Genomic DNA, 21,837 nt, shown 5'->3' with positions numbered 1-21,837 from the left:
TAATAGCTACTAATAGCATAATTTTAAAACTACAAGGATAAAATATTTATTACATACAACCCTTTTTTTTTTTTTTTTTTACTATTCATTTGAATAGGAAAAAACAATCTGCATGGATTTCCCTCAAAAATTAAATAGGTTGTAGAGTTTGGAATATCATGGGCTTTGAAACTATAGATTACTTTTATTTTCTTATAAACTACTTCTAGTTCCCGAATTTTCCATGATGATCTTTATCATTTTTGTAGTAAGAGTTTTCTTTTTGAAGAATATGCTTACTTATTTCATTCATATTAATTATATCTCAACCCACTCTTTAAAAATTTTATTTTATTCATTTTTTTTAAAATATTACATTCAAAAAATGTGAGGTCCCCATTTATCCCCATTGCCCCCACCCCAACACTCCCCCCACAGTAACACTCTGCCCCATCATCATGATACATCCATTGCATCTGGTGAATACATCTCTGGACATCGCTGCACCTCATGGTCAATGGTCCACACCACAGCCTACACTCTCCCACATTCCATCCAGTTCTCAACCCACTCTTAACCCAGTTTCAAAGATGTTCATTTAAGTCAAATCCTCTTTGCTTACTAGGTCAAACTAGTTCCACAGCGCTGAAGAACTGGCATGATTATTCCACTTTTCTTAAGGAGATGGAAGGACAGACTGATGTCCCTCTACATTCCTTGTTTCAGCAAATTGAAACCTCACTACAAAATGAACTGTGGTTCTCAAGGCTCGGTTGAGGCCTCATCTGGACCAGCCGCCAAGCCACGGTCCCACACTCCTCATGGTGAGAAAAGAGAAGGGACACGCCAGGCCCGGGCTCTCACCTCGGGAATGCAGTCCTCATGGGTCACCACGCGGACGATGTCATCGAGCGGGAGCAGCGAGTTGCACTTGATCTCCGTGTAGACATTTTTGCCCTCCGTGCACACGGCCAAGAGCTCAACCAGGTGGATGTGGTACATGAGAGGGCTATTCTCATCCATCCGGTCCCGCTCGGACCTCATCATCTGGATCAGAGTCTGGAAAGAGGCTCGGTCGTTGTAGAACACAAGGACATCTTCTCCTGAGTTGACGAGCTACAAAAAGAACAGGGCTTGTTTATATTGTGAGCTTGCAGGAGGTCTAAGAAGAATGGGGGAGTAGCATAAAAAGGGTGGCAAAACCTATTCTCAGAGAAAAAGCCATGTTCTATTAGCATTCACACTCTAAATAGTCTCATCAGATTACTAAACCCACCTAGATTTCATTCATTTATATTACTAGCCAACTGATAATGTTCAGCATCATAATTCTGACCCACAGATAGAGAGGTGCCACAGTGGCCTTGAAACTTATTAATGGAAGAGAAAGTCTGCATATGAGCATTCATATATCAAGTGGAACTATAGACTGCAAGCTTGTAGCTAAAAATTATTTCCAAACATAATATATAGGCTATGACTTTTCTTTCCAAAAATGTTTCCATCTTCTCTGTATGCTTTATAAAGAATTCCTCTTAGAACTCTTTCATCTACTGTCTTATCTCTTTGATTATCCACTTCTTTTTTAAGATTTATTTTTTATTTATTTCTCTCCTCCCTCTCCCGTCCCCCCTATCCCCCAGTTGTCTGCTCGCTGTGTGTTCTTCTGTGACCACTTCTATCTTTATCAGCGGCACCGGGTGTTCCTTTTTGTTGCGTTGTCTTGTTGTGTCAGCTCTGTGTGCGTGTGCAGCAGCATTCTTGGGCAGGCTGCACTTGCTTTCGCACTGGGTGGCTCTCCTTACGGGGCACGCAATCCTTGCACATGGGGCTCCCCTACACGGGGGACACCCCTGCATGGCAGGGCACTCCTTGCGCACATCAGCACTGTGCTTGGGCCAGTTCCACAAGGGTCAAGGAGGCCCATGGTTTGAACCGCAGACCTCCCATGTGGTAGACGGATGCCCTATCCATTGGGCCAAGTCCACTTCCCATGATTATCCACTTCTAATTAAGATATCCCTTCCTTTCAATCTTCATCAAAAAGTCCAGGCATTCCTATTTGGAGCTTGCCCCCAAGACTGTGATTTCTCATAATCAATTAAGGAATAAATCAATTTTAGCAATGCATGAAATCCAAAAGATCCAAAAAAGGATAGTGCAGAACTCAAAATAAATATGACCAATATTATTTACTTAATAATAATCAAACTTTAGGAACTCCATGTGCCAGATACCTAATACCTCACTCTGCCTCATTTTGTCTGTAAAAATGAGGACAAATGCAATACATAACTCACAGTGCTGCTATGAAGATTAAATAAGTTATACATAAGGTGTTTAGAACAGCACATAGAGTACGGAAGCCTTCAGATAAGTGTTACCTAATATTGCTGTCACTATCTCATTTAGTCCTCATATCTACCCTTTCGGATTAATACCGCTATATTCATTTCACAGAAATGCACACTGAAGAGGTTAGAGAGGTCAAGTACCACATTCCAAGGCACAGAGCTACAAATGGTGAAGGCATTTGTATCCTGGGTTGACCAGCTCTCTTCCTGAAACTACACTACATCCCACTGGAGTCGTGTATGTAGGCAGGATTGAATATACAGCTGCAGGTAGATTGACATGAGATTTCATTTTTTTTTAAAGTTGGGAGGATAAACTGAGCATATGTAGAAGTCAAAGCCATGTATGTGCAGAGCAGTCCTTCCTTGTCAGAGACAACATCAATGAGGTGCTGACTTTCCATAAAGAGACAAGTGGGACCTTCCCTAGATGCCACTAAACAGTTCCTCCTCATAGATGATCAAACAACAATTTTTCTACCTAATTCATTCAGTGAAAAATTAGGAAAAAGTCACATAATTCTTAAGAGGGGAAGCTATTCTGGATCACTGGCTTCTACTCACATTTAACCTTCATTCATTACATGTTAGTTCATTGTTCCTGCATTTTTTACCCTTAGAAGAATCCAAGCCAAAATTCCTCAAAATAAACAGATGTTTAACAATGAAAAATCAGATCAGACTTTTGCCCATAGCTACAAATTTAAGCTCACAAACATGAGGTCTCACACATACACACACATGAACACCCACAATTACTCTCTGCCCCTTCATTTGGCCCCTGAAAAGGATGCCGGGTCACGCAGCTAAGATTAATCTGAAAACTTCTATGAACACCAGAAAAAGGAATATAGAAATAAACACTTGTCACCTCAGCCATGACCATGTCTTGGCACTTTTTAATGAATTTCCCTTCTGCCTTGACAATCGTCTGCAAAAACTTTATATACTGGACATTTCGACCATGAGTCTCAATGCAGTGAACAAAGTGCTGAACAACCCTCTCGTTGATCTCACTGCAGAGCTGGAAATTGTTCATGAAAATGTGCTGCATCGTTACCGCCTCCAGGATCTGGCACAAGAGCAAGGACAAGAGCACAGGGAAATGGTCAAAAGGAGGCGACAGCAGACGACAGAGAAAACCAAGAGTCTACTAATAAACAGAGAGCCTCTCTGCAGTCTTACTTCCGTAGTATCCTTCTTTTAGAAAACTTTTTCAATGACCGAATAAACACACATAAAAGTAAACAGGCCCATAGTATCCTGCTGGCTGGACTACAAAGGGACACCAGCACAGGGCCTCCCGCTTTCTCTAACTGAACTACGACTTCAACTTCTGTAGCCTTTGCCTCTTCTTTAACCCCTTGCACTCTTGTCCATCTGGCTTTTTTTGTTCAACGTTACATTTGTGAGATTGAGCCACATTGTTCATTGCCACGATTACATATATTCCATTGCACAAATAGACCACAGGTATTGATCTGCATTTGGGGCAGTGTCCAGTTTATTTTTAGTTTTTTTTTAGTATCCAATTTTAATAAGTAGTGGCGATATTCATATTACATATATTACCAATAGTGCTGCTCTGAACATTCTTGTTCATGTCTCCAGTAAACTTAATGAACGCATTTCTGTTGGATTTATACCAGAGCAGAATTGATGGGTCATGGGCTAGGAATGGTTGGCTTTAGAAGATACTGTCCAAGACCTTTCCAAAGACGTTAGAAACAATTTACATTCTTATCACTATACATTCTACATTACAGCTGTCCCATATCTTTGCCAATACTTAGTATTGTCAGTCTTTTTAATATTAGTCATAGTTCACTGTGGCTTTAATATGCATTTCTCTGAAGATTAATCATGTGCAGCCCCTTGTCACAAGACCATTTTGGATATCCCCTACTATGGAGTGTCTGTCAAGTTCTTTGCTCATTTTTTAAAAAATGGGTTGTCTTTTTCCTTTTTGAGTTTGCTTTTAACTCTGGATACAATTTCTTCACTGAACAGATGCATTAAAAATGTCTTTTCCCACTCTCTGGCTTCCCTTGGATGTTCTTAGTGACATCATATGATTAAAAGTAGTTCTTAATTTTAAAGAAGTAGAGTTTATTGATATTTTCCCTTATAATCAGTGTTCTTTGCATAGTGATTATGAAAACTGTGCTTACCTCAAGGTTATAAAGATATACTGTTATCTTCTAGGTGTTTTATTTTTTGCTTTTTACCTAGAGTTAATGATTTTTATGTTTGGTGTGAGGTAGGGGACTTTAAACTTCTAATCTTTGCCCTTTCTTTCTCTTCTCATGATAACGAGGCATTGCCCTATAACCCAGCTTTTCTTCTTCTGGAAAGCTTTAGCACTACTACTGAGTGAGTGTATGTGCATGTATGAGGATGGCCTTCGTAGTATTGTTTTCAAAGCCAAAAACTAGACATTGCCTAATCATTCATTCACATGAGAATGGTTTAAAAAAATGAGTTATAGCCAGTCTATGGGATGCCTGGTAGGCATCAAAAAGAATGAGAAAAATTCTTTGTATCTCTGACTTGCAAAGATAACCATGATGTGTTAAGTGGGAAAAAAAAGCAAAATGCAAAACAATGTCAAGAATGTGCCACCATTTTTCTTTCAAAAATGCACAATATTATTTAACATATTTAGAATTGTATATTTAACAAACTAAATATAACAAATGTTTTCTATGGGTCTATCATTAAATTGTATAAATATAGGTAACATTTCTATGCAAAGATGCGCCCTTTAATGGGCATGATCTCAGGAGGGTGTGGCTGGACAGTGAGACTCAGCACTCCAGGACTGCTTAAGTTTGATACCATAAGGCATTTTATTGGGAAAAAATTTAACTGTATCTTACCTTGCCCCTACCAATCTTCCTCCACCCACATTCCCTCCCCAAAAGATGGGGAGTATTTATGTGCTCCTGAGAGTTGATCAAAATATTCCCCTTTGGAATGAATGTTGCATTATAACAAGTTCCAGAAGCCAGAACAGCAAAAGAACAAGTTGTTCTCTTCCCTCTTCCCCGCCTTCCTCTCCCCACAGATTTCCAGGCAGACCTCAAGTCTTACCCCAGGGTTGAGAAACAGGTTTATGTGTTTGTGTAGCAAAGCTTGATTCTGCTGGTTGCCTGCACAGAAATTCTGCAAAAATTCATGCGCCAGCCTCATTATCTCCTGCATCTTGGTATCTTCGGCCTGTGTGGGAGGAGACAAAGGAAAAACAGGTTGAAAACAGGTTGTACATCAGGATGGAGAAAGTACTAGTCTCTGGGGTTGAAGACATGTGTCTGCCACAGCTTCATCACGTCCTAGTAACTGTGGAATCCAGGAGGTGTTCCCCGAGGCCCCGCTGTGTGGAAAACACTGAGATGCGCGCTGCTGACCCCAAAAATAAGCAAATAACTTGTTTATGTTTCGATGATAAAAAGGTTAAAAGGAATTCTCTCCCTCCATTCTTGGGCAGAAATGAAGATTTATTCAGGAAGAAAGCAAAACAAAAAAACCAATTAGTAAGAGCTAATAGAAAGCCTCTGGGAAGCCATTTTCCATACTGGTAGCAATGGCTGGAAAAAGAAGCACCCCCCACCCCAGGCTTCTAAAAACAGAACTGACAGCAGAGCAGGAGCCAACTTCCTCACTGGTGGTGAACCATCTCAGCTCTCTGGCTCACCTCTTTTAAGTTGCCTGGCCTATTGGCATACGAAGTTTGGACAGTAGACAACATGGCAAAGTGGAAGCCTCTTTAGAGTATAAATTAGGCAACTATGCCTGCTCTAACTGCTTTTCTTGTCACCTCAGTTACATCCTTTAACCTAACACTTAATGTTCTCATTTGCGAAAAGGGGACTATTCTCACATGGTTGGCTATGTAACTGTCACACACAAGATTATGTGATTCTCATTTCATATATTAACACATACTTAATAGATTAGATGTTACCAGAGGCAGGGCCAAGGGGGCATGGGGAGTTAAGGCACACAGAATTTGGGTTTGGGGTAATAAGGAAGACATGGTAATGGATGGCAGTGGTGTTAGCTTAACGTTGTGAATAAACTAATGCCACTGTGCAGTCAAAAATGATTAAAATGGAAAGTATTTTGTTTATATTACTACCCAAATTTTTAAAAACCAGTATTTGTAAAGAGTCAGATGCCCCATGATAAAAACAATTATATAAAATCTATGACCATTCTGCCCAATTCTAAACAAGCAATCATTTAAAATACTAAAAGCAGAAAGAGAATCCCTAAAATGGACATGATATCCCTTATACTCATCAAGCGCCCACAACAGTCTTTACAAGTCTTTTCAAATACGTCACCTCATTTCAAAGGCAGACAAGTAAAGCAGTTAGGAATGCAGGCCCTGGAGCCAGACTGCCTAGTGCTTATCCCAGATATCCAGCTTTCCAGCTGTGCGACCTTGGGCAGGTTACCTGACCTTTGGTGTCTCATCTGTAAAAGGGAGGTGATAAAAGTGCACACTTCAGGTGGCTGTTCTGAAGATTAAATGACAAAATTTAGGCCAAGTGCTTAGACAGTAATTACTCAGTAAATGTTACCTATTGATTCTGGGGTCAGCATTTTCCAAAAGAGTCAGACAGTAAATATTTTAGGCTTTGTGGTCAAAAGGCAAAATCAAGGATATAATGCAAGTACTTAGATAATCCTAAAAATGCAACTATTTAAAATATAAAAACGATTCTTAGCTCCTGCACCGTACCAAAACAGGTGGTGGGCTGCATTCAGACTGCAGGTTGCTGACCACTGGACTACACAACAACCCGTAGAGCAAACAAGATACATCTGTCAAGAACAGCTGACAGAAGGAACCTGAGCAGCCAGCTTTGGCAATCAAACAAAAACAGAAGGAGAGATGAAGAAGAGATAAATAGCATGTCTAAGTACAACAGAGCAGGTATGACATTTTGTCTCGTTAACAGGGTGAGGGGCTAGCCTTCTAGCTCTATGAAACCAGAGGGCTTGGGAAAGGCAGCCACTGCTGGTTGGCAGAGGAACTTAAACCGTTCTGCACTCTTCCATTTCTTCTGCAAAAAATAAAGAACCTGCTGGTGCACAAGCTAACAAACAGGCCTTTGTCGTCTGAGGTGGATTTTTACAAGGCAGGCAAGCTCTAAGGACAGCCTAAGAGATGATCGCTCAGTGGGAACTCCTCCTCTATCCTCACACACCGCCAGTTCTGTGCCCGTCCAAAAACAAACAAGCAAGCACACATTCACACACACACTCACACACACAATGCTATCTGCCTTTGAGCCATCAATCCCAACCGAACACAGTTGCCTGTGAATTACTTTAACACTGCTCTATGAATATATGTCTCTCATTTAGAAAACTCGTGATATTATGAGACAAAGCTATGGTCAGCAAACTATCTCCTCACACTCTTCACACATATGGAGGTAAAGCAGCTTGTTGGTTCTAGTCTAAATGTTGGACAAAGTTCGGGTGACTTGCACATCTATATTAATTTCAAGGAAGTTAAACATCTGTACTATTAGATTTAGCTTCTATATTTGTGTTTCTTGCAAGGCCCAATCTGCCTGAATTCCACAGTCCTCATGACTCAGCAGGTGGCTCCTTTGCAGGGAACTTCCAGAAGTGCCCAGAGCCAGCTTGGCTCCATGTAGCTGTGCCACCTGCGCAAGTTTCTGAGCCTCTCAGGCAGAGTTTTCTCATCTGAAATGGGGCTAATAACAGTGCCACCCAACTCATATGGTCTGGAGGATGAAAGGAGCACATGCCTGTGAAGGACCTGGCATAGTGCTTGGCACCCTGCAACTGCTCCAGTGTTTTCTAGGGAGCAAGCCTTCTCCAGCAGGCTCTTCACTAACAAGTAGGCTCCCTGGTGATCACTGCTGAACTCCAGAGACCTGAGTCTGAGCCCTCGGACACTACACCTACCCCAGGCTCAAGTCTCCTCACCTGTCAAACTGGGAACACCACCACTGCCTCACTGGGTGTGACATTTTGAGATTATTTTATGAGTCCCAAAAAGAGAAAGATGATGCTTATAAACTAATCTATTCTAGGTGTGATACCCTTTGATTACATTGGGTTCAGCTGCGGGGCCCTTCATTAAATTACCTGTGACGATCAGGGCTTTGATTCAACCACATCAGTAGGGTGTGCCTCAGCTTGCGTGCCCACCCCCTTGTGGGCTGATACAAATGGACACTCACTCAAGAAGACACAGAGGCGAGAACTTTGTGATTTTTTCATCCTCTATCAGACATGGCTTGGGAGGGAGGTGGGAATAAATGGGCTCCTACTACTTAATATAATTTTAAGATGGAAGGGGATAGTTTGTGGGTGATTTTTACTTCGTTTCCATGAAGTTCTACTCATTTCATATAAAATTATCTGAAATTGCTTTCCAATCACAAGAGTCACATCGGCTTCATTTCCTCATCTTCAATATCCAAACGTGAAGAGTCTGGAGAAACCCCGGGGCCTGCCCCAACTGCTGGCCCCCCGCACCTTCTCGTAGGGGATCTGCAGCAGCTCCAGCACCACGGCGTGCGCACCCATGTTCCGGAGCAGCCGCTGCTGCTGTTTCCTGCTCTTCCTGACGGAGGCGCTCTCTTGCACACAAAGTTTGCTCAGGCGAATCAGTATCTGGTAAAAGAAAGAAATCAACCTCTGAAAGCCAGGAGCTGGAAAAGACCTCAAGGAGTGGTTGTGGGCTGGGAGGCAATGAGGATCGCAATGCAAATAAAAACCTAAAAAGAGGGAAATCCCTCCGGGATGTCATATCCCTGCCGTGTGCATCAAACCAAACCCATGTAAAACTAAGAAAATGTCTTCCAGAATGAGCAGTGGATTATGGATGCAACAGTCAGTGAGAGTGCTTCAGAAAGTACCTAAAGTGGTAAGACTTGCCACCCTTGCTAAGGACTCGAAACAGTTTGCTCTAGGGTAAAAACCAAACCAAACTTGCAAATTTTTTTTTTTTTTAAGGATGTACCAGAGACTGAACCCAGGACCTCGTATGTGGGAGGCAGGTGCTTAACCACTAAGCGACACTCACTCCCCAAACTTGCAAATTTGAATCACACTGTGTAAAGATTTCTAAAGACCTACAGCTCTCATTAGGGGATACTATTGCCAGGCACTGAGATGGATCCTTCACAATTTTATCATTTAATCCTTCATTCAGTTGCAGCCTTCGAAAGTATGGAGTACTGGTTGCATTTTACTATAGGTCAAGAAACGGAGGGCACACACTAAGTGGCAGTGCTGGATTTGAACCCAGATGTGGCAAGAAAACCCACATGCTTAACCTCTAAGCCCTACCTTCTCCCAAGTACACTGTACATGAAATGGGGGGAAGCAGGAAAAAACTAACATGTACCTTTAACTTGACTATCACAAACTATATCTCCTTAGAGAATCACTAAAGAAAGAAAAAAGGCAATGGGGAAGGGGAAAAAGGTAGCAGGGAAGGACTCACCTCTTTCACTACCCTGTAGTTGTAGCTGCTGGTACTTTCATGCTTCTGTGACTTGTTACTTCCCTCCTAGGAACCAAAATGAACATAAGTGTGGTTTGTACAACTCTTGGGCTATTGTCCCTTTGTTAGAGTTAGCAGCATCCTAATAGTTTTGCACTATTTCCCAAAGGTCATGGTAGCTGCATGCCCAAGTCATCTACTTGCTCGTACTCAACTCTCTTCTGGCTGACAATATTTTACCAAGAGGGTGGTAGACTGGGCCGTGGCTAGGGAACAGGGTTTTCCCAAGTGGGTAAGAGAAACCTAGTGCTAATTTGCTCAGTAACTAAGTCTATAGAACATGGTCCGAGGTGGCAAGGAGAGAGTGCTAAACTTCAGCTCTAGTGCTTATTTCCTAGGAGACCTACTATTACCCAGGCTATTTAACAAGCAGATTAAAAAAAAGGAGATAGGAAGCAGATTTGGCCCAATGGATGGGGCGTCCGCCTACTACATGGGAAGTCCAAGGTTCTAACCCAGGGCCTCCTATCCCATGTGATGAGCTGGCCCACGCCGCACAGTGCTAATGCGGGCAGGGAGTGCCGTGCCACGCAGGGGTGTCCCCGTGTAGGGGAGCCCCACATGCAAGGAGTGTGCCCCATAAGGAGAGCTGCCCAACGCAAAAAAGTGCAGCCTGCCCAGGAATGGTGCCGCGCACACACAGAGAGCTGACGCAGCAAGATGACCCAACAATAAGAGACACAGATTCCTACAGAAGGAACACACAGCAAATGAACAGAGAGCAGACAACAGGGGGGTAGGGAGGAGTGGGGACAGATAAATAAATAAATCTTTTAAAAAAAGAGAGAGAGAGAGAAACAATAACAATTAAATGCAGTACATGATCCTGGCTTGGATCTAACAATGGAGAATAAAATGCCCAAAAGGACATTATTGGGATAATTGAAAAAACTAGAATATGTACTGTATGCCTTACATCAATGTTAAATTTCTTAAACTTGACAGCTATACTTAAGGTGGTTACATAAGTGAGTATTCCTATTCTTAGGAAATATACACGGCGTGTTAAGCATTAGAGAATAAGGAATACAACCTACTTGCAAGTGTTTAGAAAATAGACACATGGCAGATAGATCAGACTAATAAATAAATATCGATGATAGGGAGATATAATTAGATCAAATGACATTCCAAATGTAGCAAAATGCTAACAGTTGGTAAACTGTATCTGCATGGGGGTGCATCTATGTACTATTTCTGTACTATTTCTGTAGTTTTACTGTAAGTTTGAAATTATTTCAAAATAAAAATTTTAAGCACACAAACAAGCAGATTCCTTAGAAATAAAGCCCATCTTGTCATCTGCACTGATATCTAAAGCCAGAGGGGGATGGCTTACTTGTTTTGAGTTGCCCATCTACCTCCTTTGGCCGCATAACCTGTGTATCACTCACCTCCGTTTTCTTATGTTCATTTTCACCAGAAGCGCCATCCATGGTCTCGTCGGGGCCCTGCCCTTTGTACACCCACAGCTCTGACTTTTCCACGATGGACCTCAGTTGATCCAGGTCTTGTTTGATCTGCTTGTAGTTGTCAACATCTTGACTGGTAACAAGCAGTTGAACCTTAATGGACACAATCCGTTAGTTGCATGCAGCAGCTCCTTTGACAGACAACCCCCCACGGGCCACCTGAGCTACCTGTTTGAAGGCCTGGAGAACCTCCTGCCTCTGACTGAAGTGCCGGAAGAGGAGCTGCAGAGCACCGGACACCAGCGGCGGGTAGTCGTGCATTGTCAAATGGAGCAAGACTCGGAGGAAGGTTCTGCCGCCATGATCGTCCAAGTCCAAAGGGGTGTTCTCCTCACTGGAAGGATGGGGTGAAGAGAGGCCAAATGAACCTCAGAAGCCCTTCTCTCCTGCACCTTGGACCCCCCACACACAAACTAGATTCCTGACCCTGTATTCTACCTCATGTGACTGGACGTTTAATTAGCTCCTTGAAGGATACAGTCTTATCTCCACACTATACTACGAGGTAAGGGGATGGCTAAGATGTCATGACTGTTGAATTTTAAACAAAAGCCCCTGCCTTCCCACAGTGACAGGACTGTCACTGAAACCTAGATTCCCAACTCCAGATGAGGGGGGTTCTTTCGTGGACTGAGGATGCAAAGAGTTGTACTTCTCAAGTTCCTCGTTTATTTTTATTAAGATGCTGTAATTCAGTGCTTATCCAACCATCTGTGGTGAAAGACAATCTTTCCACATTTCCAATCCGTAGCAAATCCACACTCTCTGTCTCCATCCAATTCAACGAGACACTTCCACTGATCACGTACTGTGGTCGTGGCAAAGTCAAATTGACAGAAAACTGACATCCTGTTTTACTCTTGTGCTCTGTTCTTAACTCATAACAAACTGGTAACAAATGGTTTAGCCTTGTGAACCCCACTTTGAGGAGCACTGTTATGACTCAGTGTTCTTCAAACTTGGATTAATCAGCATATTATCAGATGATATCTCAATATCTATGTATGATGATTTGGAGTTGTATGTACGCCAGAAAAACATGTTCTTAAACTTACTCCTTTCCCGTGGGTGTGGGCCCATTGTAAGGAGGACCTTTTGCTGAGGTGACTTCAGTTATGGGGCCTACCTCAATGAGGATGGGTCTTAATTCTATTACTGGAGTCCTTTACAAGCAGAATGAAATTCAAATATGGAAAGAAGGAGCCACAGAGGGAGCACAGCCAGAAGGAGAAGAGAAGGGAGCCACCAGGAGATGCCACCACATATGTGCCTTTCCCTGAGACACAGGTGCCCAGGATCACCCACAGCCAGCCCCAGAATGCCCAGTTTTTGGGGAGAAAGCATCGTCTTGATAAGAACTTCATTGGGATTTTCTCTTAGTCTCAAAACCGTGAGTTAAGAAATTCCCACTGTTAAAGCCAGGCCATTGTGGATAAGTCATGTGGATAATGCAACTGTCATGGGTTTTATGTCAAGTGTTGAGCCAGCCTGCTAACACTGGTGGCCCTGGATGAAGTGGGCCCTTCCTGTAGTCATGCCCTTATGGAGTCTCTGCCCACAGTGACACTGGGCTCTGTCATGTGATTCACTTCGACCAACAGAACATCAGCAAGCCAGACTTAAGCAGAAGCTTGATTACTGCTTGCACATTGTTGGCTTATCCTCTTGTAGTGTTTCCTTTTGGAGCCTGCTGCTATATTGTAAGGACCCCCATGCTATCCATGTGGAGGGACAGACAGACAAATACAGACTGGGTCCATTCTTACAGGTCCCTGCCAAGGTGCCAAATGTGAGTCAGGTTAACGTGGATGTGCCAGCCAGTCACTGTCACATCACTATCACAGGAGAGACCCAGCCGAAATCAGCAGAATCTTCCAGCTTAATCCCCAGTCAATCCCCAGAATTGTGAGAAACAGTAAAATGACTGTTGTTTTAGCCCTTTAAGTTTGTGACTTAACTGAATCAAGAGTGTAAATGATACAAGCATGGAGTGTTTATACCAAGTTTTATGTGTCTAAGTATTTAAATCTCACAATAATATCTTAAGCCAAAATTGAGCAATCTGACCTTTTTAAAAAGCATTCATACATTGCTCAATGTTACAAACAATGAAAGAACAGATTGTGTTCTCTTTGAATGTCCTCTATCCAGTTCAGGGATAGAATTGTGCCCAGCATCAAGCAAAAGTACATAAACTAACCTCACTATTTTAGCCACACACCCCCAATTCATTTTTGTGTTTTTTTTACCTTATTTCCTCATCATTGTAAAATATTTTGTAATACATATATTTTGGGAAACCAGTTTAAATCCTTTCTGTCTTAGGCAGAGAACACACATGTGCATGCATGTGCACACACAAACACACACACAAAAGCCAACCAGATAACAATGATTTGAGGATTCCAGTGTTCCAAAGAGAGCATTAAAATAGCCTTAGCTCCATTGGTGTGGAGAAAGTGGCCATGGTGGCTGCTGGGGGTAGGGAGTAGGAGAAAGAGATGTGATGTGGGGGTGTTTTGGGGACTTGGAGTTGTCCTGGGTGGTGCTGCAGGGACAGTTACTGGATATTGTATGTCCTCCCATGGCCCACTGGGTGGACTGTGGGAGAGTGTGGGCTATGGTGTGGACCATTGACCATGAGGTACAGCGGTGCTCAGAGATGTATTCACCAAGTGGAATGAATGTCTCATGATGATGGAGGAGGTTGTTGTTATGGGGGCAGGAGTGGGGGTAGGAGGGTGGGGGGTATATGGGGACCTCATATTTTTTGAATGTAACATTAAAAAAATAAATAAAGACAAAAAAAAAAAAAAAGCCTTAGCTCAAAGACTAAATATTTACTAGCATAATGAAGGGAAAACTTTTCAGAGTCATGTAAGGGCAGTTTTCCAAATCCTAGAACTACCTACAGAATAGTAAATGAAAATATACTTTCCTTCCTCCAAAGATGCCTTCTGCTTGTTCTTCAATGTGTTCAAAGTCAAGGGCACCTGGAAAGTTAGAGAACATATACCTTCAGATGCAGGAAGGTCTGAAAATATGTTGCTGGTGAACTTACCCAAAAACTGCCCATTTGAGTGACCCCAATCTTCCAGAATTCTATATTGCAAAGTTATGAAACCAGGCTAACCCAGATTATACTACTCAATCTCTGGTTTGCAGTATTCAACCCTCCTGCCATTTTCTACTCAATGTAGAACCCCTTGCTAAACTAGAGTGTGGCCTCATTCCAAGGAAGCTCAGGACTGGTAGGTATGGGTATTTCTACAATCATCCTTCCGCTTGACCTTCATCACTATTTCCTAGGCAAGAAAAAGTTCATCACATGCAAAGGTTTTCTTAGTGAGTTGTTTTTTGGTTTTTTTTTTTGTTTTTTTTTTTTTGGCACTTCTTAATTTACTACGACAAGTAGTAACCTCAGTTCTCTTTGACTAAGACACTCCAAGACGGAAGGAAACAAGATCTGTTCCAAAAGGAACCTTTTCTTATTCCGGCCCCAGAAGGATAACTCCGAGGATCTTGTTTTAAAACACAATGGTCCTCAGAACCATTCACAGATTTTACCCTATTCCTTGAAGAGCATTTCTAATAGGTACTGTTTGGAGCCCCAGTTTTCTTGAGACTCAGGTGCCACTCTTTGGCTGTAATCCCACTCTGAAATTACTAACCTGGTACATTACTTGGCCCTTCTTGGCTGCTGCTTCCGGAGGATGTTTCTGAGGTCTGGGAATTGCTTTCGTCGAACTCCCGCTTAAATATACACAGGAGGCAGGAGATCCTATAATCCAACCTCACATTCAAAATAAACTAAAAAGTCAAATGGAAATGAAAACGATTGGTTACATTAACATACCACCTTTCACACTTTGCCAAGCCCCTGCATTTTGACTGGGCCTGGTATCAGCTACAACCACTTTAAGCACTACGTGGGCCAAATATTTGGCTTAGATTTCAACAGTTACTTTACCCACAGCAGGCTTCCATGGGGCATATCAAGCCTGCCCACACCACCTGAGCTTCTTATGTAAACTTCTGCATCCTGACAATTAATTTAATAATCAGAACACTCATTCCAATTCCACCCTTGATAAAATTACTTTATTTCAGCATGTATCAAATGTCAACTCCTGGCCTAATCCTGAGTTGCTTTTATTTTAAGAGAATGAACAGAGAATAAAATTGTTTTTATTACTACAAATGAGCTTTGTTCATATTTGCTATTTCTGATTGTTTCCCCTGGTTTTAGGTAAACACCCTTAAGGTCCCTCTTCTTTTGCTTCCTTCCTATATTCCCTCAGCCTCTGATGGAGTCCAAGGTAGCATTTCCAATAACTATTACTAGAGCAGAAAAAAAAAAACTAAACAAAAAACCACCAACCAGCAGCTGTGATTCACGGTTCTTCCTGACATTTCCCTTCCCTTCTGCCCTTGTCTCTGCCTCACCATCTTGAGAACCTTATCCAATCTCTTAGCTACCACTTCTTCCAGCTGGGAGCCAGATCCCGGGTCTGTCTTCCAAGCTGTTGGCCCATGTTTCCTACTGAACGCTGGACAACCCACTTGGTGTCTTCCAAGAACCTCAACTTCAGGATTGTTCAGAACTCTCAGTACCTTTATCTGCCCTCCTGCTTGGGTTCCACACAGTCACCTCCCTCACTTCGCTCAGGTCTCTGATCCCATCGCCTTACTGAAGAGGCCAATCGAAATTAATGTCCCTGATTCCCAAACCCAATGGCTTCCAACCTAACCTGACCTTCCTTTACCTCATAGTACTTACCCCTTAGTCTATGCCTGCTACTAACAAGTAAGCTCTACAGGAACAGTAATTTTGTCTATTTTGCTCATTGCCAAATACTGGTGTGTCAAACCAGTTGGCTCACAGTGCATCTTGATAAACATTATTGAGTGAATGAATGAATGAGGAAAAAAGAAGGAAATGAGGGAGAAAGGAAGGGTTTATCTAAGTTAATGGAACAATGAAATGAGTTGTGGAAAATAAGCAAGGCGTTCAGCTACCTGCAAAAGGGTGGGAGAGAGAATTCTAGGGTGAAGGAAATAGCATGGAGCAATGACATGGAGGCCAATCATTCTCCAAGCTAAGGTAACTATGGGGAGTTTTGGGATGGCTGGAGGGACGAGGCCATGTTGGGGCGGGGTAAGAAATGACAAGAGAGGAATAAGATCATTTGTGGCACTGAGGGCCAAGGTAGGAATTTTACCCCCATTTTCAGCCCAGAAAGCCTTGGGTTCCATCAAAACAGAGAGGCTAGACCTGAACAGTACCCCTGGGAAGGTCCTCCACCCCAACTGGAGATACCTGCAGTATCTCAATGATCTTCAGTTTTGTGTCCATGACCATGATGTCCTCCTTCTCTGGCTCTGTCTGCTTCACGTTACCTTCAGGGGCGGCGGCCATGGGAGTCATGGGCAGAAAACCTCCTCCCCGGAGGACCACCTGGGTCATCAGCTCTCCCACTCCATGGATAGACCTCATCACATTACTACCTAGGAAGGGCCAGCGACAGACCATGGTTAGGACAGCATCTCTAGAGGGTGCTCTGAAGCACCTGGTGAGCGGCATGGGTTCTTTTAGACAAACTCTTTAGGAAACCCGTTTTGATATACTCCCTGGACTGGAACCTGAAAAGATCAGTGCCCATAAAAAAAAAAAAAATCCAAGAGTAGTGGAATAGGCGTGGACTCTTAGATCTCTAAAGGTATATTTCTGTATATTGGCTCACCTCCAAATTTTATCAATCACCTATGCTGTGCCTGCTGTTGGGCATCAAACTAGGGATACAAGAGCTACCAAGACTCAAATCCTACTGCTGCAATCAACACCCACTTGATCTTGAGTATATTATCTTACTTCCAAGGTTCCATGTGATTGTCAGGCTCACGAGTCAGCTTGGCTGGATCAGCTTGGCTGGATAATGGTGCTTGGTTTGGTCAAGCAAGCACTGGCCAAACTGTTACTGTGAGGACATTTCATGGACTTAAGTTCATTGCATCTATGGCTAGTTAAATAATCGAGGAGATTGCCTTCAGCAATGAGAGATGTTTTATCCAATTAGTTGAAGGCCTTAAAAGGAGAAGTGTTGATTTCAGCAGTTATAAAAGACAGAATTTCCATCTCTACTTCATCCAGTTAGCTTCTCCTTGGGAAGTCACCAAGGACCTTCGCCAGAGTTCCTGGCTTGCAGCCTGCCCTACGGAATTTGGACTTGTGCACTCCCATGGTCACATGAGACAATCTTTTAAAAACCTCGTAATAATTACATGTCTCTCCTGTCGGTTCTGTTTCCCTAGAGAACCCTGACTAATAACACTCAGTTTCCTCATCTACACAATGAAAGTACAGGAGCTCAACTACAGGACCAAATGGAGTAACACATACAAAATGACTCAGCACAGGACTTAGCAAATAGCAGGAGGCAAGTAAACGTGTTTCTTCTACTCTAGCTGCAGATCAGTTAAACAACAAGCAATAAACTAATAGCTAATATGTGGCAATTCTGATCCTAAAACGTAGGAAAAAATAAACAGAGTCAGGTTTTCTCTATTCACAAAGACTTTTACAAAGTGGAAATGGGATACCCAGTTATAAGCCTGGATTTTATTTCACCATATACTATCATCAACCTCAAGGGCCTCATGACACATCAAGAACAGTGGAAGGACATGTATTTTTAAGAGCGAATCATTTCAAATAGGTTACCAAAATATATAATGGCTCTTGGTGGCAGCACCAAGATTTGTGCCTTGCTAATAACTCTTGTATAACTAGTTGCTAAGTGGTAAGTAGCACATGTAGATATGATCAGAAAAATATGCCACGTGAAACATGCACACAAAATATACACAGATTCATGTATAAAGGAAATATTGCAAAAATATTTATAATAGTTGAGGATAAGTGGTGAATTTATGGGTCTACTGTACTAATCGTTTTGCTTTTCTATTTGAAAGCATTCATCATGAAAAGTAAAAAAATGAACAAGAAAGGAGCTGATATCACATGGTAAAACATGGCAAGTAGAGAAACAGGAGAAGCTGCGAGGCCATCTCCTGGTGTGTAGGGGCCTGCAGACACACTCTTCGCTGTCTTCACCCCACTCTTACCTTTGTTCTCTTCTCCCTTTGCCATCTTGCTAATGGGGAAGATTGTCGTCACATGCACACAGTCTAATATGGCCAGGAGGATCTTGGTTAATCGTAGAAGGTCAGAGAAATTGTAGAAACCAAAGTAGATGAGATTCCTGGCTAAATTTACAACCTATTGTATTTTAAAAAGAAGACAGCATTAAATAAACTGTGTCCTTCAGTACTACCAGAAGCTGACTAGTTTGTAAATGACTGATTTTGTCCTTCCTTAGAAGTCACACGTTTATCTTATAATTTTTGGTAAAATTTTATTTTGTTTTATAAGGAAGGAAAAGCTGGGAATATAAGCCTGCAAAGTTACTGATCTACTTTGATTACTAGTTAATAAAAAAGTTGACTTATCATTCGGTTGGTATAGCTTCTCAAGGATGATACTGGGCAAATCAAGTTACGCCTAACATGAACACAGCTAATAATACTCCCCTAAAAATTACACACTATTAGCAGAGGAAGAGGAACACTGCAATCCTCTGGAATATAACTTCTATAAAGCAAAAGTGGTCTCAAAGAGAAACGTTTTAACTTAAACATAATAAATATGTACATTTCTCAAATGATTCATCTATGGACAGATTCCAAACAGAATCTGTTTTTCGCCTGTCATTTTAAAGATAAACTTCAGAGTATTCATAATGTTTTATCATTTTATGGGATTCAATGCATAGGATTCAAGAGCATAACCATGATTGGGCCAAGTGACTGGTATTAGCTCTATCTTTATTCTGGGGGCAAATTTGAGCTGGATCCTTTTTTTTTTTTTTTCCTTCCCCTCCCCCTCTCCCTTCCCCACCCCCTCTCCCTTCCCCACCTGGCTGTTTTTGCTCCCTGTGTCCATTTGCTTTGTGATCTTCTATATCTATTTCTCTCTTTTTTTGTCTTCTCTTCTAGTCTTTCACTTCTAGGGTTCACTGGGATTCAATCCTGGGGACCTCTGATGTGGAGAGAGGGTCCCTGTCAATTGTGCCACCTCAGTTCCTGGTCTTTGCTGTGCTTCACCTTGACTCTCCCCTTTGTCTCTTTTTTGTTGTGTCATCACCTTGCTGCATGCTCGCTTGCGTGGGCACTGGCTCACCACGCGGGCACTCGCTTCAGCACTCGGCTCGCTACATGGGCACTCTCATGGCACTCAGCTCGCCATGCAGACACTGTCTCACCGCGCAGGCATGCTTTCTCTTCTTTTTCACGAGGAGGTCCTAGGGATCGAACCTGGGTCCTCCCATACGGTAGGGGAAGTCCCTACCACTTGAGCCACATCTGCTTCCCTGGATTTTTACTACAAAACCAGATCGTCTTGATAAAAATCACCACATACTAACACATTCTCTATTTACCCCATAGCAAAATGACCATTGACAATCAGATAGAACACAAAGATCATTTCATCATGAGTTACCTCAAATGTAAGCTTATTTTTCTCCTTATCAGAGAAAGGAAACCTCTGACAAACCACATCTCTTAAATACTCCTCCACAAATTCCATGGTCTGAGCAAACCTCTCCTTAATTTCATCTTTGGAAGTTCCACTACTGTCATAGCTAAAAGGAAAGGAGAAAGAAAAGGAGATGAAGTTTCAAATTCTTCCCAGGGAGGCCTTTCCTTGTTGCTCTGCCTCATAATTTAAGAGCCCCCTCCCCAACATCGCCTATCCCTGTCCCTACTTGATTATTTTTCTTCCTGGCACATATCACCAATGTATGTATCTTACTCATTTATTTTGTTTTCTGTGTGTCTTCCAGACACAGCGTGTGAGTAAACTGTTTTCCAGTTCATTCACAAATATATTCCTGGAGGGTGGCAGCACTCAGTAAGTGCTTAAAAAATTTGTTGAATGAAGGAAAGAGCTTAAACAAGATATAAAAATACAATTTGCCATTTTCTAAATTCTTGAGGAAGGAAGTAATATTTGCCATCCACCTAATGAAACTCAAAATTATTTTAAGTTTAACTTTAAGACATAATTCTGAGTGAAAATGGCTAGTCACAAAGGGACAGATATTGTATGATTCCACTTAAATGAAATAGCTAGAGTGTGCAAAGCCACAGAAACAGAAAATACAGTACAGGTTACCAGGGGCGAGATCGGAATAGGGGTAGGAGGGAATGGCGAGTTAATGCATAAAAGCTGTAGGGTTTCTATCTGGAGTGAAAGAAAAGTGAAAGATAGTAAATGTAGTTATAACACAGCTTGTGAATATGATTAATGCCACAGAACTGTATACTCAGGAGTGGCTGAGATGGGAAATTTGACGTTATATCTATGTTACCACAAATTAAAGAGAGAGAGAGGCTAAAAACATAATGACAATTAAAGGAAATGTAAGATCCTGGACTGACTGAATTAAAGGAGGAAAAAATTCCAAAAGGTCTGTATTTTAATCGTTGAAAAACTGGACTATGGACTGTAAGCCTAATATCAGTGTTAACTTTCTAGAACATGACAGCTATACTTAGAATGGTTATTTAAGTATCCTTGTTCTCAGGAAATGTACATGAAGTATTAAGGTTAGAGGAACATGATATAAGCAACCTACTCTCAACTGTTTAGAAAATAGATGATACACAGATAAACAGATGATAGAACAAATGTGGCAAAATGCTAATAGTTGGTAAATCTGGGTATGTAGGTGGTAAGTGCATTAGAGTTCTATATATCTTTTCTATATAATTGTTGTAACTTTCCTGCAAGTTTGAATTTATTTCAAAATAAAAATATATAAAAATTACTTTCATTTGATGCTTATCTTGTACCTATTTTCTGTTTAGATTGATGGTAAAGGTCTGGAAGTGGATGGTGGTGATTGTAGCACATTATTGTGAGTGTAATTGACAGTATGAACTGTTAGATGAATGTGGTTAAAAGAGGAAATTTAGGATGCATATGCCACTAGAATAAAAATCAAAAGATAAAACATAGGGCTGCTACAGCACAGTGTATCCTACTGGAGATGATGGACTATAGTTAATAGAACAAGTTCTTTCAAGAATTATAAGAAATTTATGATACTAATATAAGGTATTAATAAAGGGTGGTATATGGGAGAAAATATACCTAATGTAAATAATGAATGATAGAACTGTTTTAATCTTTCATTAGTGGTAACAAAGGTAACTTCTGTCAAAAAAAAAAATGTAGTACAATTATTTTTTAAAATGCTATCATCAGTTTTAACAAATGTCCCATAGCACAAATGTCCACAATCCTGTATTTTATGCAGGATTGTTCTGTAAGCTCACAACTTAGCTCTAACTTTTTTTAAAAAATTATTTTAAGCTTAAAGAAAAAAATAACTTCATCTTTCTTTTGATG

General features: G+C 41.6%; 1 protein-coding gene across 1 annotated transcript in view; it reads right to left on the bottom strand.

Annotated features, from left to right (window-relative positions):
• Positions 1–21,837, bottom strand: part of ITPR1 (inositol 1,4,5-trisphosphate receptor type 1) — a 347,955-nt gene that overhangs the window by 144,885 nt on the left and 181,233 nt on the right. The window contains exons 22-33 of the mRNA XM_058288936.2: positions 19,924–20,065; positions 18,489–18,642; positions 16,684–16,871; positions 15,035–15,173; positions 14,298–14,356; positions 11,532–11,693; positions 11,286–11,456; positions 9,832–9,897; positions 8,859–8,996; positions 5,427–5,552; positions 3,205–3,405; positions 844–1,095 (exon numbers count right to left, since the gene is read on the bottom strand). Coding sequence (XP_058144919.1) covers positions 844–1,095; positions 3,205–3,405; positions 5,427–5,552; positions 8,859–8,996; positions 9,832–9,897; positions 11,286–11,456; positions 11,532–11,693; positions 14,298–14,356; positions 15,035–15,173; positions 16,684–16,871; positions 18,489–18,642; positions 19,924–20,065 — 1,798 coding nt within the window. The remainder of the gene's footprint in view (positions 1–843; positions 1,096–3,204; positions 3,406–5,426; positions 5,553–8,858; positions 8,997–9,831; positions 9,898–11,285; positions 11,457–11,531; positions 11,694–14,297; positions 14,357–15,034; positions 15,174–16,683; positions 16,872–18,488; positions 18,643–19,923; positions 20,066–21,837) is intronic.

This window comes from Dasypus novemcinctus, chromosome 26 (genome assembly GCF_030445035.2).
Source record: "Dasypus novemcinctus isolate mDasNov1 chromosome 26, mDasNov1.1.hap2, whole genome shotgun sequence".
Taxonomy (NCBI): Eukaryota; Metazoa; Chordata; class Mammalia; order Cingulata; family Dasypodidae; genus Dasypus; species Dasypus novemcinctus.
This window is presented reverse-complemented; position numbering and strand designations above follow the sequence as displayed.